We start from the raw sequence: 27,587 nt of genomic DNA on the forward strand, positions 1-27,587 counted from the left end.
TAACCTCACTAGAACTGCCCATAATATTTTCTTCTTGTAATTTCTGATTAAAAGGTAGAAGACCAGTAGACCCCGCAGGTTTATCAGCTAATATCCCCGGTTCATTAGGTCTAAAAGTATACTTCTCATGCTCACTAAGAACTGTAACTAAACATGGTGTTTTACCTTCACCTCTGTTTTGCTTTTCAGCTGCTGGTGGATGACTCCTTGCTGACTGAGGTGAGTCTTTTTCCTCAGCTGCTTGATTGACCAGCTGTAGGATTCTCTGCAAATAACCCTTGTTCTCAGTCATTCCTTCCTCCAAGGTCTGTATCCTTCCCTCCAGCTCTGCTTTCTGCCCCACCCACCAAGATGGTAAGGTCTCTTCCTTCACTTCTGCTGCTTGTTCTGGTACCTCAATGGTTCCAGTCTTTTGCATCTTTCTTGTCTTTCCCAGCGTGAAAAATGGTTTGGATCACAGAACTCATCTCTGATTACCAATTTGTTATGATTTAGGATAGAATGATAGAAGAATTTTTTTAGGGATTTAAGAAATAGAGAGAATAGGTTACAGAAAGTGTGTATTTTCATTTCATAAGATAAATCCCCAAAGATTCTAGGTACAATTATATATATACAGTACCTCTAGCTGGCAATTCAGTAATCTAACAAAATAACCGTCTAAAATGATGACTCACCCTTCCATCCCTCTCACCTCTGACTTAGATCCAGACCTACCCAACCCTTTAACTCATAAGCCTACTGATATATTAATTGGGTCTAAATAATAAAGCCCAGTTACCCTATTGACCCATACCCAATCCCGTGTGACCCATCTCCTGTCATTATTTCTGCCTTTCCCTCTTCAGATAAAACTTCAATCCCTAATCCCCCTTCGATCCCTAATTCCTTTCTCTCCTCTCCCCCTTTCTACTGCTGATTCCCCAACTTCCTTCTTCGATTTTTCCCAAATTAAGACCTTCAAACCCTAACTCCCCTTCCATCGTGACACAGTCCTAGAGAATCGGCTTCGACTTTTGCAAGTAGAAGACTTTTCTGTGCTAGCCGATTCACTAGGACTCGAATCGGGGAGCATAAACTTAGAAATATAACATAAAGTAGTTTGATTCTAAGGAAAAATAACATATAGGATTCTCTTTGATTTGCAACAACATTTTGTTATTGTATTCATAATCCAAATAACAATTCGAAAACAGAAGATTTAAATGTCATTTAGAAAATCTGCCTACTTGAATGGAAAGGAGAAAATTTGAACAAAAACCAAAACTTTCAATATCCATGAAAATTGAAGAAATAACCCAAAACTCAGTTCTCCTTGGCAGCTTCAACCTGCTTTGCACCGAGTGCGAAGAATTCTGTAATGACTTCAAGAGGCATGCCTTTGGTTTCCGGAACTTTTAAGAAGACAAACACCCATGCTACAACACACACGACTGCGTACATGCCAAAGACACCAGCGAGACCGACTGATTTCAGCAGCACCGGGAGTGAATAAGTGACGATGATATCACCGATCCAAAATGTTAGTGCGCATATAGCGATGCAGATGCCACGGACGCGTGTTGGGAAAATCTCGGAACACAGAATGTTGGGAATTGGCCCGAATCCCATGACGAAGAAACAAAAGTAGAGCACGACACTAACGGTTGAGATTGAGGCGTGCACGACGCTACTCATTTTCACGGCACTTCCGATGACTAAGATTACGAGAGAGATTATCAGGACAGGAAGTGTATTGAGTAGCAAACTCCTGTGACAGAAGCGAAGACGAGAACAGATCAAAGTTAGATAGTAGGCACGATATGTCTAATGAAACCACAAAAATATAAGAATCCATGATGGAAACAGATATCTATATGCTTATGGGTGAGACTTGTTATCCAAGGAAATCTACTAAAGGAAGAAATTTACCGTCTACCAGCAAGATCCATAAGCCGCATGGCGATAACTATACTTGGAAGCATCAATAAGGTTGTAAGGCCGCTGATAAGCAATGAAGCAGAAGTTGAAGTGAGGCCTAAGTTAGAAAGAAGAACCCCGACTCCTGCCTGTTCGAGAATCTGGGGAGTGTAGTATAGAACGCCATTTATACCAGAGAACTGCATTTTAAAAGCAGAGAAACATGGATCCTCAATAAGCAAGTCATCCAAATGTGGAAGATAATTTTTCAAGAATACTATACCACATTGATGGCAGTGCATCGAGCCGTTTCAAAGAGCACAGTGTATGAGGTTAGACAAGATTCTGTTACAAAAGCGAAATGAATGACTATTTCTAACAGTGCCATGTATTCTATTCCATGAATGTTATTTCTGAAGGTTTGAACAAGATTCTGATTTCATAGCTAGAAATACATGTTTCTATATGCAAAGCAATAGCAAAGCTGCTTAAGATGCAAAATGAGAAGATTATAGAGAATGCTTGACATTTCTTCATGCTCAAGCTATAAGGGTTATTTGAGCCTCTTTTAAGAGAACAGGTAGATAAGAAGAAGAATCTGGTTAGGTGCTTCACATTACCTGCTGAAGTATTTGAATTCCCACCCCTACCAACAAAGCATGCTTGACTCCTGGTTCGAAGAGATCATGCCAACTTGGTCCCTTTGTGGTTTCGTCCGGATGAACCATAGCTGGTCCGACCGGATGAACCATAGCTGGTCCGACCGGATGCTGCTTCTCAAGCTCCGAGGAATAAAGAGCTGCCTGACTTACCAAAGCAGAAGCTTGGACATACTCACTTTCAGCAGAGATATCAACACCAGGCAGAGAAATTATTGAGCCACGCCTGGATGCGGGTACATTCTCTTGATGCAAATAAATTCTTTTAAACCCCCCTTCCTTTTTCCCATCCGAGGTTTCCTTTTCAGACCATTTATATGCCAGCTGCCAACCGCCACCAATCCCCGTGCTACCAATCGGTTCTCCTGTAGTTGATTGCATGAGACTACCTTGTCTCAGGTTAGTAAGGCTTCCATGGACTGTTGGAAGAATGTCCTTATCCATGCCGGTTGCTTGCCTTGAGATCAAAGGACTACGCAAATTGTCATCGGAATCATTAGCGGCACCATCATGTGCGTAATCTTCTCCCTCCATGGCAGCATTCTCTTCATCCCACTCTTCATGTCTAACTTGATTACCTCCCACGCTGAACATGCTTCCGAAGTTCGGAAAAAGTGTGCCACGCATACTTCCCTGTTCAGGGAGCTTCTCGTGGACACTTCCAAAGAGAGTAACAAGAGGATCCACGAGTCCCTGACCAGTCTGGCTAAGCATGCTTCCATGCCGAGACGCAAGACCAATAGTACTACCATGTTGTCCAGTGACTGGTCTGGCCACCCAAGACTGGCCTGCTTCAGGTCCATATAACTTGATTTGATCTTTCTCAGCAGATATATCGTCATCTTCAACATCATCAGTTGCCGGGCCAATTATGTACTCTTCTATAGATGTTTCACCTCCAACACCAAGCCCCTCAACTAACAAAGCCATCTCACCTGTCATCTAAATATTATCAGTACCAACCACATTATGCATCATATTCATCATAGTAAATCCCATGGCAGCCAGTCATTTCTACTTTAAAACTTGTCTAAAATGAAAATAGTCTCAAAAGGTGTGTATCAATTACCAAGGAGGATCAAATTATATGATATGTACACAATCAAAACATTTGACTGGTTTTATTGTCAGATAAATTATAAGATTCATCATAGAAGAACTAACCGGCAACATCCTCCCTGCCACGCAGCCTCTGCAAAACTTGTTTCGCCTCATCCATTCTCCCTTTACTTACGAGCCATCTCGGTGATTCAGGCAAGAAGAATATAGCTAATACAAAATATACTAGGGAAGGAATAGAAAGAACACCAAGCATCAATCTCCAATTCGGTGACGGCGATAACGACATTCCGAAAACCATGCAATACGAAAAGAACATTCCCATGGAACCAGTAAACTGTGGAAAGGTATTCAGCAGCCCCCTTATTTCCGGTGGTGCAGTTTCGGATATATAAACCGGGACCAAAGTCACGGCCAAACCGATTCCAAATCCATCCAAAAGTCTCGCCAAAAGCAAGATGTAGACATTAGGAGACCATACCATTACAAGACCACTAAGAAAATAAAGAACGGATGAGATTATCAGCATGGGGCGGCGGCCTAGCCAGTCCGATATGCCTCCCGAGCATGTAGTAATGCAGGTGGCTCCAATGAGAGACATGGCTACAATCAGGCCTTCAATAGTCGGTTCCGTTTCCAATTTGAACTCTTTCTTTATGTACAAAACAGCACCTGCAACATGTTACACAAGGAGGATATATGCTCAATGAATCTGAAAACCTCTACAATCTACAAATTAACCAGTTACATCAAGGAAATTAGAGATCAACTCAAACTTTTATAATAGATCTTTGGCATAAGAAAGTGACAATTTTAGTCAAAATGACTGAGATTTCGATGTTCATGAAACAAGCGAAAAACTAAAAAGGAGTAAATCACCTGCAATGGTGGCATTATCCCATCCTTGCAACATGTTGCCAATGGCTGCTGCAAGGGCTATAAGCACCGCTGCATTCATTTGCGCCGGAAAACGAAAATTTTGACACTGAACTAATCACGAAAACCCGGATCGTGGTTCAATACAATCAAACCAATGCCTGATTCAATATCTGTAAAAATAACATCATATCACAGTTCGTGTACAAACACACCACATGGTTCATACTTCATACCATGAAAACAAAAACTTCCGGCGTATTTAAAGGAAAAGGAAACAAACAAGAAAAAGTACAGAAAAATCCAAAGAAATTAAAAAGTGTACATCCAAATCCGATATGAAATTGAAAAAAGTGTACATCGAAATCCGATACGAAACAGCAGGAAAAAAAGTGGTTAACGTTACCTATGGAAGCAGAGGCAAATATGGAAGGAGCGGGAAGCCGTTGATAAGAGTTTCAACAATCATCAGATTTACAAAAATCCATAACAAACTTCCCTGCGAATGCCATTACCTTTGGCGTTAAATAAATGCAACGGCAATTGTCGTTGGGTTGATGAGGTTTTATTTTATTTTTTTCACAATAACAAGAAAAACGAAATGCCAAACAGAAAAAAAAGGGGGGGGGGAACAGAGAGAAAATCAAATTGAAAAAAAGAAGAAGATGAAAATCCAAAAGGGAAAATAGATGGTATGTGGATTGGCCTTCGGAACCTTGCCACCTGCCCTCCTTATACTGCTCTCCAAATCGCACGTATACGATTGCCGTTATCTATCACGCTGTAAAACCAATCACTTCACTCACTTTCCTTTGATTACATCAAAGTATATAACCATCAAAGAAAAGGCATAATCAGCTCTCCCGTCCTTTTCACCTTTATTGCTGCTTGCGTAAAGGAAAACCCAGATTTTAATTTTCTCGGAGAAAAATAGTACCACGAAATACACGAAAAGACACCGCTTATTGGCAAATTTTTTTTTATCATCTCTAATGGAAAGAGAATAAATGTTTAATAATTAATGAAGAAATGCAAAGGGAAAAAAACTGGGTATTGAATCAGATGAATCTGTAAACACCGTCATTTACTTTCCAGATAGGAATCTTTAGAAACTGAAAAGCTTTTGCTTGCATTAACAGCAATGGGAAGATAACAAGAAAAGGTTGATCTAAAAATCCCGAAAATTATTGTTACTATACATTAAATTACTAGTTTTCTGATTTTGATTTGCTGTGATTGCCATGCAAAACGATGCATATGTTGTGTTTCGTTGCCTGCACTTATCATGTGTTCATTCGAAAAGGACAACCTGTTTAAAATCAGTCAGAGAAGCTTGCGAGTTTCTTATTTTTACATTATTTTCCCCTACGAATCCAGATCATAACAGTGATCCAGAGTGCATGTATTACGAACAACTTATAAATATAGTTTTATTTAAATTTAATTATAATATAAATTATAAAAAAATAAGTCATTAATATCAAGAATTTTTTTAATTTTTTTTTTAGTTTTAAAACAAACTTTTGTTTTCAATTTAAACCTCGTTTTATTCAAAAAATAAATAATACCCATTATTTGCTGGTGAGGTATCTATTCTCGTCTCTCTTTTTGGTCAAATGGGTTAATCCTGCGAGCTACGAGTACCTATGAGGTATAAGTATAACAAACTTATTATAAAAATATTGTTTAAATATTACTCTATACGTAACCGGAACGTATTTAGATCAAATGACCACAGACGTAAAAGAGAAAATTATTCTCTCTAGAGGTTCTGAGTTTGAGTAATTGTATCTAGAGGTGTTCAAATTTGGGTACCCGGGTTTTCGGTTGCCCAAAGTTCCGGGTACCCGGGTCCTCGGGTACTTGATTGGTCGGCCTTTGTCTCGATTCGGATGTTGCGGGTACTCAATTTTTTTTATCATTTTCAAATTATTAATTTAAAAAATACACCAATTTAAACTTTCAAATTACATTCTCCAACAAGTGGGGTTTTTTTTCGAGGGAGTTTTTTTTTAAATTTTATTAGTTTAATTTAGTATATAAAATTATTAATAATTATATATGTAATATTATTATATATAAAAAATAAATGTCACCGGACACTTGGGTAATCAGGTAACCGAACAAATCTAATTTTGTGACCCGGGTTCAGTGATATGTTCTCTCCCAATTCAGTGATAGAGATCCCTCCAATTAGATGCCATATGCCGGCTAACATTGTTTGCATTGAGTTGAAATTTACCAGGTTCGCCGTTAATATTGTTCCCACGAAACAGTTGTCAAACGATATCCCTATCTTTTGACCCTGCTCCTCAGTTTTAATGGCGTCTTCTTCATCCTCCTCTAAGTGCAGATCCTCCAACGTTTATTCCAATTCTGCCATTTCCGTAACTAATCTCTTTATGGATTAAGAGAGATTTCAGAAAAACTTCAGGAAAAAGGCAGAAACCTTAGTAAACAGCCAAGTCGACCGAGAGAAAAGAAGGCAAAAACCCTATGTTATGATTATATCTTAAATTTTAATGTCATATTTGATAGTACAAATTATAATATATAGTTATATTATAATTATTTAAAATTTAGAGTAATATGATTATAAAACTATTTAAGAATATAATTATACGTGTAATTATATCAATTTTCAGTAACAGATCCAAGAAATACTTACGAGAGTAGATTCATATATATATTAATAACATAAAATTTTTGTATTATGTAGGTACAAATAAAATTTAATGATGGACATGATTAATAAAATAAATAAATATCCAAAAAAGTTTGAATTCTAAAGTAGGCAACCAAAGAGTAGATCCACCATTGCCAATTTATATCACTCTTCTTACTAAGAGTGTAGTAAGAGATCTTCCATTACACTCAATTCAATAATCAAATATGTTGAAATCAAGTTCTTTTAACTCCACAAATAACCTGAACTCATCAAGTGGATTCAGTGATAAAAGTGAATGTTGATCTCCTTAGATGTTTTGTGCTTGAGTAGCGATATTTCTAAGATGTATACATATTAAGTAAAATTTATTTTATAGAAGATATCTATTTTAATTCTATATCTTTATATATAAAATTCTAAATTTTAAACTCAAAATCATAAAACCTAAACCTCTAAACTTAAATGTTAAAATCTAAAATAATAATAACACTAAATAAAAATACTTGTGTAAACTTCAATTTATATATAGTATAGTTTATATGTCATAGAATTCTCTAACAAAGTGGATGAGCAATTCTTCAAAATAAATATCTAATTTTTAAATTTAGAGTATTCTTCAGTAAATATTAACCTTTTATTTTATTACCAATTATTACATTCAAATAGCAACTATAATTCCCAAACAAAATTGAAAATTTTAAATTCATTTTATATATAAAATTTATATTATCAGATATAAAAAGTTTAAAAATAATTGTGACCAGTGGAATAATAAAAAAAATATTTGGGACAGATGATAATAAAATTCCAACTGACACTTAAATGTGGTTTCCCAAATGGGATTGGTTGTCGCATATCAACAATGTGATAATTTTCAGTTATTTATTACCTTTATATAAATTAAAATAAAACAACCAAACTCTATACGACAATTAGATGTGGACTCCACGGGGTCATGCCTATCACGTCAAAGCTTTTTTAAAAAAAGAATTATTTATTTAAAAATTAAAATATTAAAATGAAAAAAAATTAAGATCAAAATAAAATCCATTATTATTTTGGCGAATTCATTAAAAGAAGCTTCTGGAATATCACGTTAGGAGGTTGACCTACCAAACACATGAAGAAAATTAATATTACGATGTATTTGTTCCACGTACAAATATTTTTAAAAGGTTAAAAAAATAAAATAAAGATAATCTTTTCAGATAAAAGTTGAGGTCCATTTATTTCATGAAAAAACAGATTCTGAAAAATAATTTCTATAAAGTAAATTATATTTCATGAAAAATAAATTTTGAAAATTATTTTACTTGTGTGGATGGTATTATGTAAACTATTTTCTATCAATTATTAAATTTTTAAAAAATATTTATTATAAATATTGAATATAATAAATAATATTATTAATAGGGATGGCAAACGGGTACAGTTTCGTAGATTCCGCACCGCATCCGCTTCAATTGGAGCGGGGATGGGTATAATTTTAGCGGGTAGTGGGCGGGTGTGGATTTATAAAGTGGTACCCGTCGTGGGTGGTGGGCGGGTAATGGGTTTGAGACATTACCCGCCCCGCATCCGCCCCACATCTACCCACCCAGCTAAATATCTATTAAATTTTAGACCATTATGAATTTAGGTGTAATTTTAGAGACTAATTTATAAATTTTAATATTGAATAATATATAACATATAATTTATCCAAATATTAAGGATATTTAGTCTTTAATCTGGTCTTTAATTAGGGAAATATTCAGCTCTTTGATTAAACTCATAATCCCACTAACCACGTCACTTTCCATGTTCTTTAGCCCATATTGCCCATCCAAACACAAATTAGTCATACTATAAGCATTAACATCAAAAGCATGAGTTTCCATGTTCTTTAGCCCCTCAAAACCCATATTAAGAGCACTATGAGCATTAACATCGAAAGCAACACAACAATCCAGCTCTGTGACTACATGCTCCTTACAATCTGTCTCCATAACATTCGTAGAGCTACTCCTCTGACAAATTGAAGCATGCGCTGCTACCTCATCACGAATTGTCTGGGAACCAACTCCAACATCCTATTAGTTTGCTATCAGGCGGGTCTAGATAGGTATGTTCCTAGTGGGTAGTGGGTGTGGGGATGAATTTGAAAATGTACCCGCGTGGGCGGGTGTGGATTTAAAAATTTGTACCCACCATGGATGGTGGGCGGGTGGTGGATTGAAAAATATTAGGTGGGTAGGGGGATGGGGGAGGGGGTATCCGCACCCGACCCACCCGTTTGCCATGCCTAATTATTAATCAGAAAATAATTAATATTATTATTTTAAAATATTAAAAAATAATTTAATATTATTTAATATAATATTATTATTTTTATAATTTTATAGAATAAAAATATTAAGACTATTATATTTTATTAAAATAAAACTATAATATCTCAAATATTATGATAATATAATATAATATATTATTATAACATAAAAATATTATATTATATTATTAAAATTATTAATAAATATATTTTAATAATTAATATTTTTATGAAAATGCTTAATATCAAAATAAGTGCCCAAACTATACTCATTTTCCCAAATAGGTGCCTAAACTAATTTTCGTTTCATCCAGGCGCCTAACGTTACAAACGTTGCCCATTTAGGTGACATCCCTTCCCCCTCGACGACCAAAACCTCCATGAAATCATTGCCGATCGACGACGAATCAACATTTTAAACCGTCCAAACCTTAGGATTAAAATCGTGATTCCGCGATTCCAAATGCCAATCGATGAAAAATACAACAATGTATGAGTAGGAGGATGACAGAGACTACGTCGGTAGCCGGAAAGGGCGGCGACGGTTGATTAAGGTTAGGATTTGAGATTTTGGGGTTGTTTTATAATATAAGTAAAAGTTAGTATTTTTTTATAAATATCATAATATTTGTATTATTTTATTTGAAAATTTTCAAAATCACCTGGCACGTGTCCCTTAATAGGGGAAATTTACGCCGTTGACAGCTTGAACACCTAAACAGGTAACAATTATAACGTTAAGCACTTAGATGAGACGAAAATTAGTTTAGGCACCTATTTGGGAAAAACGATATAGTTTGAGCACTTATTTTGGTATTAAACCTTATGAAATTATATTAAAATAGTATATTAATATTAAATACATAAAATAATATTATTTTATTATTTTTATTTTGTAGCGAAAAGTTTAGAAATGACTTACAGAAAATCAAACCGTAAGTCATTTTACAGAAAATACAAAAGAAATTCAGTTGACCAGAAAAATGAATTATATTGACTTTATGTTTTCCATCAACCAAAGACTGAAAAATGAATAAAATGTTTTTCGAAAAACCAATTACATTAAAACAAAAAGACTCTTAATGTGAGTTGGAATTGCATCCCTACTTTGACGATTAATAAGAAAATTTTATGTCTTATCATATATCTGCTTGTCCATTAACATCATATGGTAATTTTGTATTTATGAGTTTTCTCAAAGTTCACTATGTTATTTACTATTTTAGGTTAAAAAGAATTGATCTTATGTAGTTGTCGATATCAATATTAAGAATTTCGTAGGTGTTGCTTGCATAGTTAGGTACAATTGCAATTAAGGAATATGTAGATCACATTTGTTTTATATTGAATTTGAAATTTGTATGACACTGTGCACGGTTGAATTCTATTTTAAAATATAAATGATTTTCTAAAATTAGTATTTTTATTTATAACCGTTGTACTGTTTAAAAAGGTTTCACAAAATTTTTAATTTTTTTTTGGATTTTGGTTGTGGATCGTTTCAATAATCCTAATGTGACACCTTAAACCGAATCAAATTATCCATATCGTTATGAGGGTATTACAAATGTGACGTGTGAAAAAAAAATAGTTGTTTATTGTTTATGTGTATGTTATATCGATGACAACCGGTCGAGTTAGGGTTAGATTTTTAGTTAACCTGACTTGACCTAAAATTATGTATCCTCCATAAGAACCTGATTCGAAGATTATAAACCTTTCATCCGACTCAACCCGACTAAAAAATATATATATATATCACTCGACTTCGGGCGGATTTTTTCACCCTCAATTCGAATCCGACCCGACCTCACCCTTTAAATATATGACCCAACCAAACCCATTTTTTTAATAAAAATTTAATCCTATCAACTCGGATCGGATCAGAACCGATCTGTTTCAGATTAAATTGCCGTGCCTAGTTTGTTATGTCAATGGCGTAATCTTAACAGAATCAAAGAAAGTTTCGACCCTCCAAAATTTTAGAAAATTAATATTTAGTTTTCAAAATTTTTAATTAGATATTTTCAAAAAATAAAAATAAAAAATATATTATTATTATGTTTTAAATTTTTAAATGCTTTAATTATTTTTCCTAAAATTTTTAATTTTATTATTCAGTATCAAAATTTTGAAAAATTTAATTAGACATCCATTATTTTAGAATAATTAAATTAAATCCTTTAAAATCTCTAAAAAAAATTAAATCGAATTGCTAAAATCCGTCATTGATGTCAACATGAAAGGCTTAAAATCTAACAAATTTATAACCCATGCTTTTTGGACCTCAAAATTAACTAATTTGTAAATTTTCACACTCAACTGAATATTTCGATTTCTTAAAATGGTAGATTTGGAATCAAAGATATTTTGCCCTGAAAAATCTACTCTTGATGCCATTGGAGAAATCTATATCTTCATTTTCTTATTTAAATCATTTAATGAGAGAAAAAGAAAATTATGTGTCACAATTGATTTTATACCTAATAATTTAATTTTGTTTTGTCATCAAACAAAGGTATATTCATAATAAGTAATTAATTAATTTTTATCAAAGTGTTTAAAGTATTTTTCAAAAAAAAACACATATAAAGTATATTGCCTATTTTATTTAAATATTTAAAATATATTTTACTTAATGTCACTTGTTAAATTTTAAGTAATTAATTGAAAAAGTTTTAGGTACTCATTTTGATAAAAGGAAAATATTTTAGACCTAAATAAAAATATAATATATTTTAAATATTTACTTTTTTTTAATCAATTTCGCCGAAAATGATATTCTTAGTGTTGTAATATATTGTTAACAAGGAATTTATTATATGTTCGTTTAGATGATGGGTGACATTAGTTTCTATATAATTGATAATAAGGTTAAAAAATGTATTGATAATAGGGATGATTTTTAGCGAGACCATTGTTTGCGTTTTATTTAATAAAAACCATGCAAAACATCATTTTAAAAAATGTATTGGTAAGATTACGAGAGTCGTGATTGTTAAGGTTATAAACGAGTTGAGTTGAGATTGAGAAAGTTTAAAATTGAGCTTGACTCGATTTGAAAGTTCGTGAGTTTAAAATTGTCAATTTGAACTTCAAATCAAAAATTGAAACTCGAGTTAACTCAAGCTTGAAAAAACTTCAACTCAAAACATTCTCAGGCTTGCTCGATTGAAGCTCAAACTTGAGCTCAGTTCAAACTCGAACTCAAGTTCAAACCTGAACCTTAAGTACATAAAAGTCTTGTATTATATTTTTTTTAAAAAGAGAATAACATATAATGTTGATATTATTAACATTTTAATTTAAAAAATTAAAAATTTCATATATTATTTTTTCGAGTTGTTCGCGAGCTTTTCAAGTCGAGTATCAAGTAGTTCACTTCGACTCGTTAATAACTCGAGTCGAGTTTACTCAATTCAAGTGTTGACCGAGCTTTGACTAGTCGAACTCAAATAACTCATGACATGTCTCATCACATTTACTGCGCTAATGATAATGAAATAAAAAAAATTAATTGAGAATATTAATATAAAAGGCATTGTATATCTTAATTATATTTATTTTAAATAAATTTTAGAATTATACAAATTAATTAATAATAAAATATACAATTGAATAAAAATAAATTTGAATTATTTTGGAACGTGTTTCATGAACGTGATCCCACAATGTGTAAAATAAATGCAAGAGCAACATTCACGTGTAAGAGAAGAACATGCAAGGGTGAAATAGGAATAAGGTTTCCCACCCATCTATGTTCAATGGACTCACTGGTGATTAATAAGAATATTTTCATATGCATAAGTTTGGAAACAATAAGCCCAGTTGTATTCAAAGAATCACCGAGTCTCCTTCTTCGATATTTTTTTTAATATAATCGGCGATATCAAATTCATTAATCGTTTATTCTGAATCATTTATTGTAAGAGTTAATATAAGAATGAATTTTTCAATCTAACCGTTCAATATTTTTCTAACATTGTGCAACATTGTTGCTTTAAAAGGAAATTCCTTATCAGGGCAAAAACCCAATTCAGAAAGGGTAAAATCGGCCCACTACGGTCTATGAGTTTTTATCTAGCCAAATAGAAGTTTATTTTGAGATTTACGATATTTTTTACAGTGACATGGAACTCATCACGTCGAGAAGACAAGTTTTAATAAAAAATATTTTTCAATCAAAATTTTTACCTCGATATGATAAATTTTAATAAAAAAATTATATTTTATTGGAACTCGTCACCTCGAGGTGATGAATTTGAATAAAAATTATTTTTATTAGAACTCGTCACCTTGACTTAACGAGTCCCATGAACACTACAAAAAATGATGAATATCCCAAAATAAACTTTTACTCGCCCTATTTTCCTAAATAATTTACCCATTTGCCCTATTAGACAAAAAAACCAAGGAAAAGCATTTGATTGAATGGGCTTACTATCTTATCTTAGGTTGGACTTGAACCCACTTTAGCCCAACACATCTCAAACTTTAGTTTTTGGACATTAATTATTTAATATATATCTTTGAAAAGCTTCAAATTTGATTTTTATGGATATATTTAAGGGGCGTTATTCTTAGGATGCCTATACGGTTAATTCAGTTACAGTTCGAATTGAATTAGTTAAAATTAAATTAATTATTTAATATATTTGTTCTTCGTTTTGGGCAAATTCCTGAGTTTCTGGGCAAGAGTATAAAAAATTTAGGTCATAGTTTCGAAACTCCCAGAAAGTTTTGAAACTGGGCAGAACAGAATGTTTAAAAGTATTGATACTTATATAAAGTTTCGAAACTTTTGCAGGAGTATCGATACTTTTGGGCTAGTATCGATACTTTCAGTATGTTTTGGGGAAAATGTTAGTTTTTAAGGGAATTATACTCAAGGTACCCTAACACTTCAGTAATTCCTCACATAAGACTGCAAGTGAGAACATTAATGATGTTTAATTCAAACGTAGAAAAGAGAATAAAGTAGAGTGAAATAAGACTAGCCTTGCTTGAATGCTCGGGAAAATGACCAGGACACCCGAGTTTCTTTAGAAAATATAGCAGAATCGCAAGTATAGATTCAGTCCGGATATCCTTAGAGAGTACGCAAGGCACTATAAGCTGAAGTTTGGGCGTAAGGTCCTAAACTTAAGGAGTGGGCTAGTCAAGAGTGTGGTGTCCGATGCAGATATTCTGGGGGCCACATTCTCGGTAGACTAGAGGGGTGTGTGAGCTACGAGATACAGAACCCTCAGCCGCACCATGATGTCTATCATAGTATATAGAGTGAGTATATGAGTATACTCACTAAAGAAGAACAGAATTGACCAGAAGACCAGATAACATTAGACCATATAGTAGTAGAATTGATAGCTTGACCATTTTAGTGACAAACTTTTAGTATTTTTAGTTGTTAGTGTGGCGTTGAACTAGTTAGCTCAGCCTTCGGATTGTTTTCCATGGACAGTTAGTAAGTCGAGAGTTTGAGGAGTATTAGATATATCAAGGTCCAGACCAGTGCAGATTCAGAGTATGTCTGAGTAGTTTTTGATGAGCATGTATATTTTATAAACCTTGTTGTATCAGTTGAGTCGTAAATTTTATTAAGAGTCAATCTATAATATTTTTATTGTAAATATTTATTTTGGGAGCTCCCCAATATTAAGTTTTAAATTATATTATTTCATAGATGTTTTATTTGTGGAAATGGTTGTTTTATAGTACAAGAAAAAAGGAAGGTGTTGGTTAGCCACTCCGGTGGTTCCATGTGGCATCCTACATTGGTCGATTGTGTGTCGTACTAGTATAGGATGTTACATTTAGTGGTATCAGAGCGTCAGATTTGACGTTCCTAGGGTTCACGAGTCAGTGTCAATAAAAGAGTTTTTGAGTATACATGTCCTACAGAGTTATATCGTACTTCGGTATCTGCAGTAGTAGTAATTCTTCGTTTCCTCTTAATTTCAAATTTCTAAAGATGAATGAGAGCCCAGACTGCAGTATAGAGGGTAGTGACAAGAGTAGAGCTTCTTTAGCAGGTGCTCTGGGAGATGAGATTGTCCTAGACACAGAGTTTGATGAGCCTGAAGGTGTGGGGTAGATGAGGCAAACTTCTTTAGAAATCCAACTGTTACCTTGGATTGTATAACTAGAGCCCTTCCTAGAATGCTTGTTCAGCCAGCCCATTCCTCCAGTTGTAGCATCTCAGAAAACGTTAGTAGAAAGACTTTAAAGGTACCAGACCATCGAGTTATTTGGGTCAGGGGATGATGATATCGTAGTAGCCGACCAGTGGTTAAGAGAAACCCTGAGGAATCTTCGTCAGCTGCATTTTACTCCAGAGGGTATGCTAGAGTGCGTCATTTCCTTGCTGAAAGACGATGTAATAGACTGGTGGGAGATAATGGAGATGTTGTTAGAGCATGAACAACCTACTTGGGACTGATTCTTAGAGGATTTCTATCATAAGTATGTTGGGGAGGCTTATATGGATGCGATGAGAGATCAGTTTGCTCAGTTGGTTCAAGGGAACAAATCAGTGTTTGAATATGAAGTATAATTTCTCCGGCTGAGTAGATATGCCCCAGAGTTGGTTTCCTCAGAGTATCAGCACTGTAGGAAGTTCATAGAGGGTCTCCCACTAGATATTTTTACTCATTTAGCCGCTAAACCACCAAAAGTTTTTTATTAGTTAGTTCGTCAGGCAAAGGCGGTAGAGTGAGTTGTGGGAAGGAGAGCATTAAAAGAGGGTGTCACTTCATGTCAGAGTAGAGAAATGGTTGAGTCAGTAGAACTATCCCAGCCATCCAAGAGGTCAAGAGAATCTCAAGAGACTGAGATAGCCCCGAAAGACCAGTTTAGTCGACCAGTTTAGAGTGTGAGTGGAAGAGGGAGTAGTACCAGTCAGCACATGCGACCTTTGTATATCGCACTGGTAATTAATGCTGAAGGATCGTCGAGAACACCTTCTCATCTTCATTGTTCCCTTTATGGTAGAGGCACCTAGGAGCCTGTAGGATTAGGTCCAAAGGTTGTTACCGTTGCAGATCCCTGAATAATTTTCTCTAAGATTGTCCATAAGCTCAAAATGTAGCTCTAGTTTTGACCCAACAGTCAACTCATACAGTTCAGAGAGGTAGAGGATTCCAGAGAGGAGAAAGTTCTTCTGGTCAGACTAGTAGAGGTGTCGTACAACCTGGAGCCAATGGGGAGCCTAGAGTTACAGCCCGTCAGTTTGCGATTAGAGCTAGAGAAGATGATGATGTAGCTGATGAGATCTCAGGTAACCTACCTTGTTCTTTATTTTAGTAATTACCCTAGCCAAACTAGTATTCATTCTTTAGAATTAGATGTTCTAATGGTTGAGATATGTCGTAGATACCTTGTCAAAATTTTGAGGACAAAAATTCCTATTAAGAGGAGAGAGTTGTAATGCCCTGAATTTTGGGTTAGTAGTTTTGGTCAACCTGAAACCCGTCAGTAGAGCCTATTAGATTTTCCAAGCCAATTTTAGACCAATTCTTAAGAGTATTGGGCTTAGGTTGGCCCAATAGTTGTAGGAAAGTGGTGTTTTTAAAAGTAAGTAAATATGAGAATGACCTAAAGTGTAGTTTACCTGTTTTGTTAAAGCTGAAAACTTTGCCCCTCTTTTTATATAATTTCACATAACCAAATTCCCTATAATATCTCATCCAATATTATTCTTCCTCATTCCATTAGTTTCCATTTCTTATTCATTTCAAGAGACAAGTTTCAAGTATTCTAAGCTTAATTTGCTGTATCCAAGGTAAGAATGTTTTCCTCCATCCTTCAAGCTTTGTTTTAAGCTCCATTTTGTAAGTTTTAGAATTTGTTTTCAAAAATGGGTTTTATGAGTTAAGGGATCCATGAATCCAAGCTTGGTTATAGTGTATTTAAGTTATGTTGAAAACATTTTGATATTTCGATATAACAAATTAAGTTAAATGAATTTTAAGATTTTCCAAATGATTTTCTAAGTATATTCGATAGAATTATTCGATATCAAAACATTACTCCAAATCTTTCAAAGATCATTTTTAATCCTTACTCAAAGTGTAAAATTAAGTTTTAATCTTAAAACAATTTCAAAATAATTTTACAAAGTATTTCGAACCATTTCAAAGCCAAAAATTCCAGATTGCTCAGAGGAAACCGATTCCCCTCAAGGGGGTACCGATTCCCCCTTGAATGGTTTGGCTCCGAGAATTCCAGTATGCTCGGAGGGAACCGATTCCCCCCCAGGGGGTACCGATTCCCCCCTTGTATAACGGTCGAAATATTTGAATTTTACACTTAGAGAACCGATTCCCCATAGGGGGTACCGATTCCCCCCACGCTCCAAACTGTTTTATTAATTGTTTTCACACTAAAACGGCTATATTATTTTCTCTAATCATCCCCAACGTTCAGAAGTGATTCAAGGTGTATTTAAGCAAGCTTAGAAGCCATTGATCAACAACAAGAAACATCAAGCAATTAGAATCAAGAGAGAATTAAAGAGAAAGCATCAAATCTCAAGTTTGAGCATTTCAAGCCTATTTTTCATTCAATATTCATTTTGCTTTCAAGAACACTTATTGTGCTCAATTGTATTTATTCTTGAGTGTTCTTTCTTTGTTCTAGAATTGTGCAAACATATTTGCCTTGTGAGGTTTTTCTTGTAAGTTTGCAAATTTGTATTTCTCTTTGAGAAAAGAGTGTTCTCAAGAATTGGGGTATATTCTTGAGGGAGTTGTAAGGTTATCTCTTTGGCCTCAAAAGAAAGAACAAATTAGTGAATTTGTTGGAAAATCCTTAGTGTGGATAGCTAAGGTAGTGGACGTAGACTTTGGTTGATAAAGTCGAACCACTCTAATTCGCTGTGTAATTTCTTTCAATTTTCTGCAAAAGCTTCCACCAAAATTTTTATTGTCAATTCACCCCCTCTTGGCCGATTCAGTCAATCGATTAACTCAATAATTGGTATCAGAGCCTAACTCATTTCAAGGTTTAATCGCCTCTTGAGTCGATTCGGGAAGAGTTATATCGATAATCAAAGTCATCAATGGCCTCCGCTTCAAACTTCGAATCCGGTCTCGACTCGATGCCTGTCAACAAGCCTCTTTTCTTCAATAGAGCTAACTATGCCTATTGGAAGAATAGAATGATGTACTTCATTCAAGTAAGTGACATGGGAGCATGGAATGCTGTAGAAGAAGGATACATCAAACCTCTCATTCATCCAAGGTTGTGGAGTGAAGGAGAGACAAGAATGTTCCAGCTCAACTCCAAAGCCATCCTTATCATTTTTTGTGCTCTTGGACCAGATGAATACGGAAGAGTTTCATCGTGTACAACCGCCAAAGAAATATGGGACAAACTTCAAGTCACTCATGAAGGTACCGACGAGGTAAAGAAATCTAAAATTAGTATTCTAACGCATAGCTATGAAAATTTCAGGATGAAGCCAAATGAAGATATCAAAGCTATGACGGATAGATTTTCAACGATTGTCAATGGTCTCAAATCATATGGAGAGATCATTTCAAATAAAAAGCTTGTGAGGAAGTTAGTCTACTCCCTCCTAAAATCGTGGCAATCAAAGAAGACGACAATCATCGAGTCTAAGAACTTAACGTCCTTAACTCTTGAAGAGCTAATTGGGTCACTCCTCACTCATGAAATGATGCTCGAAGATGAGGTGGACCTCAACAAGATTGACGAGACACCAAAGGAGAAGGAGAAGAAGAAAAACATTGGAGTTGCTCTCAAATCCACAAAAGATGAGAGTGATTCGAATAACGATGACGATGACGAGGAAATGGCATTGTTTGCCAAACGGTTCATAAAAATGATGAGACCTTATCGAGGAAGAAAATTCAAATGAAATGAAGGCCTAAAAAATGAACCGAAAGAGAATGACCCAATCATTTGCTACGAATGCAAAAAGCCAGGGCATGTCAAATATGATTGCCCACAATTGAAGAAAAATGGTCAATCAAAGAATAAGCACAAGGCTCATGTGGCTACATGGAGCAATGAAGAAAGTTCCGATGAAGAGGAACAAGAAGTAGCTAACTTGTGCTTGATGGCATTTGGGGAAGATTCTAAGGTAACCTCTAACTCATCCGATTTTGATGATTTATCCTATGATGAGTTATTAGAGGAATATAATGGGTTGGCTTCGGATTATGAGAAATTATTTTTAAAATATAAAAATGATGTTTCAAAATTAAAAAATGAAAACAAACTCATATCCAAAACCAACAACGATCTTGAAAGTAAAATCAAAGATTTGCAAATCAAACTAGAAGAGTTTGAAAAGAAAAATTTCGATTTGCAAAATTTACTTTCAAAGACCAATGATGATCATCAAAAGAAAATTGATGATCTTAAAACTTCTTTTGATAAAGTTGGAACAAAACATTTTGAAAAAGGTGGAAATTCAAAATCCAACTTTGTTAGAAAAAGTTTTAGAAACTACAATCATAAAGGTCCCCAAAGAACCTCTAATAGAAAAATCGTTAGAAGTATGTGGGTTCCTAAAGAACTCATTACTACTAAAGATAAAAATATCCTACACAAATGGATACCTAAGGGGACTAGGATTTTGGAAACTAATGAATATAGACCCAAAAGAATTTGGGTATCAAAAATCAAAAATTAATCTATGTTTATAGGGAAAGGAGCATTGCTACAAGGCACGAGAAACAAATTCAAATTCATGGTACCTTGATAGTGGATGCTCAAGACACATGACCAGAGACAAAAGCCGGTTCATTGAGCTTAACGCCAAAAATTGAGGAGAAGTGACTTTTGGAGACAATTCAAAAGGTCACATTGAAGGTATTGGTACAATAGGTAATACCTCTTCCATACAAATTAAAAATGTTTTATATGTGAATGGATTAAAGCATAATCTATTGAGTATTTGTCAATTATGCGATAAAGGATTCAATGTCTTATTTGAAATTAATGGTTGTAAAGTCATTGACATTGCATCTAATCGGATTATGCTTGTTGGTCATAGAATAGGAAACATATACATGGTGAATTTAGATTCTTTTGATATGACTAATTTATGCCTAGTTGCTAAGGATGAACATGATAGTTGGTTATGGCATAGGAGACTAGGACATGCTAGTATGAGTGTTTTGCAACGGTTAATTCAAGGATACCTAGTAAGAGGGTTGCCTAAGCTTAAATTTGATAATGATAAAATCTGTGATGCTTGTGCTAAAGGAAAACAAAAGCGAGTTTCTTTTAAATCCATTAATGATGTATCAACTAGTAAAGTTTTACAATTGATCCATTTAGATCTTTTTGGGCCAACTAGAACTACTAGCTTGGGTGGAAAACAATATGCATTTGTCTTGGTAGATGACTATTCTAGATATACTTGAGTTCTATTTTTAAATACTAAAGATGAAGCATTAGAACAATTCATCACGTTTTCAAAAGTAATCCAAAATGAAAAAGGTTACTCTATAACTAGTGTTAGGAGTGATCATGGAACTGAATTTGAAAATCTTGGATTTACTGAATTTTGTAACTCTAACGGTATTAGCCATAATTTTTCAGCACCTATAACCCCTCAACAAAATGGAGTTGTTGAGAGGAAAAATCGAACTTTAGAAGTAATGGCTAGAACCATGCTTTGTGAAAATAATTTGCCAAAATATTTTTGGGCAGAAGCCACAAATACCGCTTGTTATGTTGTAAATCGAGTAATGATTAGGCCAATTTTAAAGAAAACTCCATATGAAATTTTCAAAAATAAAAAGCCTAACATTAGTTATTTTCATCCTTTTGGATGTAAATGTTTTGTTTTAAACAACGGTAAAGAAAACCTTGGCAAATTTGATGCTAAAAGTGATGAAGGAATTTTTCTGGGTTATTCCTTAAATTCTAAAGCCTATCGTGTATTTAATAAAAGAACTTTAGTTGTAGAAGAGTCTATACATGTTGTTTTCGATGATAATCCCCTTCTGAGGAAGGATTCTTGTGTGAATGATGATGTAGGTGTTATAAATACAAATGACGTTGGAGAACCATCATCAAAGGAAGAAACGAAAAATGAGGAAACTCATGATCCTCTTGAGAATCTAACCATTGAAGAAAGGGAAGTATCTTATCCAAGAGAGTACAACTATGTCAAGGATGGTGAAATTATAGGTGATCCATCAAAAGGGGTAACAACTCGATCTTCTCTTAGAAATATTTGTAATTATGTTGCATTTATCTCATGCATAGAGCCTAAGAATATAAAAGAAGCATTAAATGATGAACATTGGATTATGGCTATGCAAGAAGAGTTAAATCAATTTGAGAGAAGTAAAGTATGGACATTAGTTGAAAGGCCTAGTAATAAATCTACTATAGGTACTAGATAGGTATTTAGGAATAAGCTTGATGAGAGTGGTAATATAGTGAGAAACAAGGCTAGACTTGTTTCTCAAGGGTATACTTAAGAAGAGGGCATAGACTATGATGAAACATACGCTCCCGTAGCTAGGATGGAAGCAATTAGAATGTTATTAGCATTTGCATGTTTCAATGAATTTAAATTATATCAAATGGATGTTAAAAGTGTATTTTTAAATGGTTTTATAAAAGAAGAAGTGTATGTGGAACAACCTCCAGGTTTTGAAGATTTAAATTTTTCAGATCATGTTTTAAAATTGAAAAAAGCTCTTTATGGTTTAAAGCAAGCTCCTAGAGCTTGGTATGAAAGATTGTCAAATTTTTTAATTGAAAAAGGTTTTTCAAAAGGGAAGGTTGACACTACATTGTTTTTGAAGCATAAAGGTAAAGATTTATTAGTAGTTCAAATTTATGTTGATGATATAATATTTGGTTCTACTAATGATGTTCTTTGCCAAGAATTTTCTAAGCTAATGCAAAGTGAGTTTGAGATGAGCATGATGGGGGAGCTCTCATTTTTCTTGGGACTCCAAATCAAACAAAGAAAAGATGGCATCTTCATCAATCAAGCTAAGTACGTCAAAGATATGCTCAAGAAGTTTGGACTGGAAAATGAGAAACCTCATGACACTCCAATGAGCTCTTCAACAAAGCTTGACTTAGATGAAGGAGGTAAATGTGTAGATGTTAAATTATATAGGTCAATGATTGGATCTTTACTTTATCTAACTGCAAGTAGACCGGATATTATGTTTAGTGTTTGCTTATGTGCTAGATTTCAATCATGTCCTAAGGAATCACATTTACTAGCTGTTAAGAGAATCTTTAGATACCTTAAAGACACTCCTAGTTTAGGACTTTGGTATCCTAGAGACTCTAGCTTTAGCTTGCATGCTTTTTCTGATGCAGATTATGGAGGATGCAAATTAGATAGGAAAAGCACCTTCGGTACTTGCCAATTCCTTGGAAATATGCTAATTTCTTGGTTTTCAAAGAAACAAAATTGTGTTGCATTATCTACCACTGAAGCCGAATATATTTCAGCTGGTAGTTGATGTGCACAAGTTTTATGGATGAAACAACAACGTTTTGATTATGGAATTGAAGTAGGTACCATTCCTATCAAGTGTGACAATACTAGTTCTATTTGTCTCACTTAAAGTCCCATCCAACACTCTAGAACTAAGCACATTGAAATAAGACATCACTTCATTAGAGACCATGTCACTAAGGAAGATGTAGTTCTAGAATTTGTTGATACTTTGCACCAATTAGTGGATATCTTTACAAAACCTTTAGACAAGGAACGATTTTGGACACTTAGGAGAGAATTAGGTTTGACCAATCTATCTTCACTGAGTGTTTAAAATAATTTTAGCACTTTTAATAATAAATGAAAAATGCTTATAATAGTAATTTTTGATTGCATTTATTGCTATTAGTTAGGGGGAGTTTATGATTCTTGATGAAAAATTAATTTTATGTTCAAATATCGTTTAAAGATTAATTGAATTGTTTGAACATGATTAATTTTCAATATATGAGTTGCCAATACCACTAGAGGAAATTAATTTAGTACTTTGGATGTTTAAAATCAGATTTTAGCATTTTGATGCAGAGGGAATCAATCCCCCCTTGAGGGAACCGATTCCCCCTTTGAAGGGGAACCGATTCCCCCCACAGGGGAATCGATACCCCCCTGGGGTTCTGGTTTTATCGGGCAGAACCCTTGGTTTTGGCTCAAAACTCTCTTTTCTTCTCTTACGCCGTTTCTCCTCTCTACGCTCTCCATATCTCCAATTTGCCTCAAATCAACGTTTTTAATCAGAATTCACTTCAAATATCATCCTCTAAACCTGTTGGAATCATAAAAAACGTGCAAACTTCATCTAATCTCACTCAAATCTGAAATCATTCAAGGTATTTTTGCAAAACTTCTTTTTATCAATTTATGAATATAGAACTAGTTTTAATTAGTTCTAGGTTGAATTTTTGATCGGGCATTGATTATTTAGTGATTAGAAACTAGATATTACAACTAATTTCATCAAAAACACAAGATTTTTTTCAAAATTTTCTAAATTTTTGAAATAAAAAAAAATTTATTAATTTTCAAATTATTGTGTTTTGATTAAATTATGTTGTTATTATGAAAACTATACATATATTGTTTCTCAAAACCATATTTTTCAAAAGTTTTTCAAAAAACTTTGCCCATTAGGATTGATTTAGAGAACCTTGAAATATTGAGGAATTAATTGAGTTTTGGGATTGATTGAATTGCATACATATCTTTTCTAAATTGCAGGTTATCAATTCTATTCCGATTTCCTAAACCATGTCCAATCCTAAACGTGCTAGGTCTTCATCTAGTTGTTCACACCGTCAACCAAATCCACCTCCAAATCCTCCACCTATTCCAATTTCTAATCCTAATCCTATTGATCCTAATTTGACTATCCAAAATTCGTGTTTCAATCATCCTGGTCTTAGAAATCATTGTTTTTGGTATTATCAATATTTCGACTCTTACAAAATCCGGGAAGAACGTATTCCTTCTCGTCAAGCTATGTTAGCTATCAATTTTAAATATCTTCCTCTTTTACAAGAGTGGAAATTTGATAAACTCTTTGACCTTGAACCCATCGTTTACCATCAACTTGTTCTTATTTTCTATTCTAATGCCGTTTGTGTTAAAAACCAAACTGAAACCGAAATCATAGGAATTCGTTCATACCTTCTAGGACAATTCTTATATATTAACTCGGCTTACATAGCCAATACATTCGGATTAGATAATGATGGTATTTCAAATGAAAAACAAGTTTTAGGATCTCGTTATAAAAGTAGGGATAATGCAAGTGTCCTAACCTTCATGAACGTTTTCTTCATCTAATGATTTCTTGGTGGTTTCGACCATCCGGAGGTCGTTATTCTACTCTTAGAGCCTTAGATCTTTGGTAGTTACATTGTTTCGAAAATAATATTAAAATCAACCTACCTCAGATTATTTTTGCTGAAATTGTTGAAACCGTAAATCTTGTTCCTAACAAAAAACTCTGTTTATCTCTTGTTTACGGTTGCATTTTGAGTAATCTATTTTCCAAAGCTGGGCTTAGAGTCGGTCTAGATGCCGTTTTTCCCCTTAAGAAACAAATTAACCTTCTTTCCTTAACGAGAGCGGGATAGATTAAGGATAAGGAAACCGGTGAATGGGTTCGATCTTCTGCAAATACTCCGGGAGCTAGTTCTTCACAAGCTCCACCCGAAGCTGACAAAGATCTCGAGCTTCAGCAATTAATGCGAGACATCGATGAAGTCGAAGATTAGCCTGAGCAGCCCGAGGAGCAGCCCGAAGAGCAAGCACAACAAACGCATCCAATGCCTCCATATTTCCAATCCTTTATGGAGACATTCGATTTTCGATACGCTACTATGGATTCTCGCTTTACTTCTATAGAGTCTCATTTATCCACAATGGGAGCTCAACAATTAGAAATTATTCGGGAAATGCGTGCAAATAATGAAGCAACCAACGCACGTATTAATGACCTCACTAACGAAATGGCCGTTATGCGAGCTCATTTTCCTCCTCCTGATCCGGATATGTGATTCAATGTTTTGCTTTGAACTCCAAACTTATTGTTTTAACATTTTGAATATTTTGGAATGTTTGAATTTGTGGATTGATTGACTTTGAATTTGTTTGGATTTATGAATGGTTAGAAATTATCTATTTGGTGTGATTAAATTTATTCATTATTGCATCATTTACTTCATGATTAGATATATGACCAATTTTGCCATTTCACATTAATTATGAATATTGATTATGAAACTAATGGCTAATGTTTCTCTTGCTTGTGATCTTAACAGCTTATATTATATATAATCAATTGGCTAAATGATTTCAAAACCTTGTTTAAATTCTTTAAAAAGTCCTTTTGATTTAACAAAAAGGGGGAGAAGTGTTAAAGTGTTTTTAAATGATAAATGGGAGAAGTGTTAAAGTAAGGGGGAGTAATTTCAAAACTTGATTTCAAAATCTTAAAATTACTAAAATGTTTTGTTATATCAAAAATGGGGAGATTGTTGAAAACATTTTGATATTTCGATATAACAAATTAAGTTAAATGAATTTTAAGATTTTCCAAATGATTTTCTAAGTATATTCGATAGAATTATTCGAATATCAAAACATTACTCCAAATCTTTCAAAGATCATTTTTAATCCTTACTCAAAGTGTAAAATTAAGTTTTAATCTTAAAACAATTTCAAAATAATTTTACAAAGTATTTCGAACCATTTCAAAGCCAAAAATTCCAGATTGCTCAAAGGGAACCGATTCCCCCCCAAGGGGGTACCGATTCCAACCTGAATGGTTTGGCTCCGAGAATTCCAGTATGCTCGGAGGGAACCGATTCCCCCCCAGGGGGTATCGATTCCCCCTTGTATAACGGTCGAAATATTTGAATTTTACACTTAGGGAACCGATTCCCCATAGGAGGTACTGATAACTCCGTAAAAAGACTATTTTTAAGGCCTTTTCAACTTAAGTTATTATTTGTTTAAGGGTACATATAGGTCATTTTAGAGGTATGTAGCTGCATATAATTGCATTTTTTGTGGTTATGTTATTTTATTTTATTAAGGTGCTATATGAAGAGGAATGTGTGGTTTTTAGTATGTGCAGGAAATAACAAGCAAAATAGGCGAGCTGGGAAGTAATGCCACGGCATCACACGTTGCTGAAGCAGATTGAAATGCCTTGGCATTTCTGGCACAGAAAACGACAAAAATATACAGCTGTATGTGGACAGCTGGCTCTGCACGTGAAATGATGGCTGTAACAGCCTGCTAGGGGACCACTGACACCTGGAGGATAAGGTTCATGCACAACATGTGATTCTAGGGGTATGAGGGGTATTTTGCACCCAACAATATCCCAACAACATCATCATTACCCCTAGATATTTTTATTATATATTACACCTCACAAGAGAGAGAGTGTGGGGAAGAAAGGAGACGCATATTGTAGCAGAAAAATTATATTTTTATTTTCCCTTTTCCTTTCTTCTTCCTTGGGTTTTCCTCCATTGATAAAGCTTCAAGGAGTGGCGAGCTAGGCGCCGAGAGGAGCTAGCGAGCTAAGGCGGTTCGTGGTGGCCGAGGAGACCTCCGATGGCGCGCGTCGAAGGCTCTTTCTCACTTCCCTTTGCTGTTATTTTTATTTATTTTATTTGTGGGTTGTTGGAACGAATATTTTATGGATTTTTCTATGAATATTTCGAACCCTACCATGAACTAACTTATTTGGTGGTGGTTGGTTTAATGGATGTTTAAACTTTATTTTTAATGGTATATTTAAGTTTATTTTGGTTCTTTATTTGCTTTGCTTGTGAATGCTTCACCATCTAGGCTTGTAAGAGGCATGTAAATGTCCATTTCTTAGATGAATGTTAGGTGTTCGGAAGAATCCTAAGCTAAAAATACTTGTAAGTATTCGGAAGAAACGCAAGATAAGATCCTCATAAGCAATGAGTTATGGCATTTTCAAGGGGATTTGAACCGACCTAGGAATATTATAACCTAATCCCTTAGATCTCGGAAGAGACTAGGATAGGATTTCAACGACTAAAAAAGGTGTCTTTATCAATAGGTTAGGTTGTCCAACATCGTTGAGTGAGAGCAGATGCCTTG

The 27,587-nt window shown here is 34.3% G+C and overlaps 1 protein-coding gene and 1 long non-coding RNA gene across 2 annotated transcripts; one reads left to right on the plus strand and one right to left on the minus strand.

Annotated features, from left to right (window-relative positions):
• Positions 1 to 286: 286 nt before the first annotated feature.
• On the plus strand, positions 287 to 27,587 carry LOC120163707. Its single transcript, XR_005519677.1, has 3 exons — positions 287 to 354; positions 14,874 to 14,879; positions 27,577 to 27,587. It is a non-coding gene; the product is annotated as an uncharacterized LOC120163707 (long non-coding RNA).
• LOC120163706 (monosaccharide-sensing protein 2-like) lies at positions 1,225 to 4,580 on the minus strand. The gene is made up of 5 exons (XM_039173560.1): positions 4,497 to 4,580; positions 3,723 to 4,289; positions 2,520 to 3,493; positions 1,912 to 2,099; positions 1,225 to 1,750 (listed from the first exon to the last, which is right to left on the minus strand). The coding sequence occupies exons 1-5, from the start codon at positions 4,573 to 4,575 to the stop codon at positions 1,306 to 1,308; spliced, it is 2,253 nt and encodes a 750-aa protein (XP_039029491.1). The 5' UTR covers positions 4,576 to 4,580; the 3' UTR covers positions 1,225 to 1,305.

Source organism: Hibiscus syriacus, unplaced genomic scaffold, assembly GCF_006381635.1.
Source record: "Hibiscus syriacus cultivar Baekdansim isolate YM2019G1 unplaced genomic scaffold, ASM638163v2 tig00111493_pilon, whole genome shotgun sequence".
NCBI lineage: Eukaryota > Viridiplantae > Streptophyta > Magnoliopsida > Malvales > Malvaceae > Hibiscus > Hibiscus syriacus.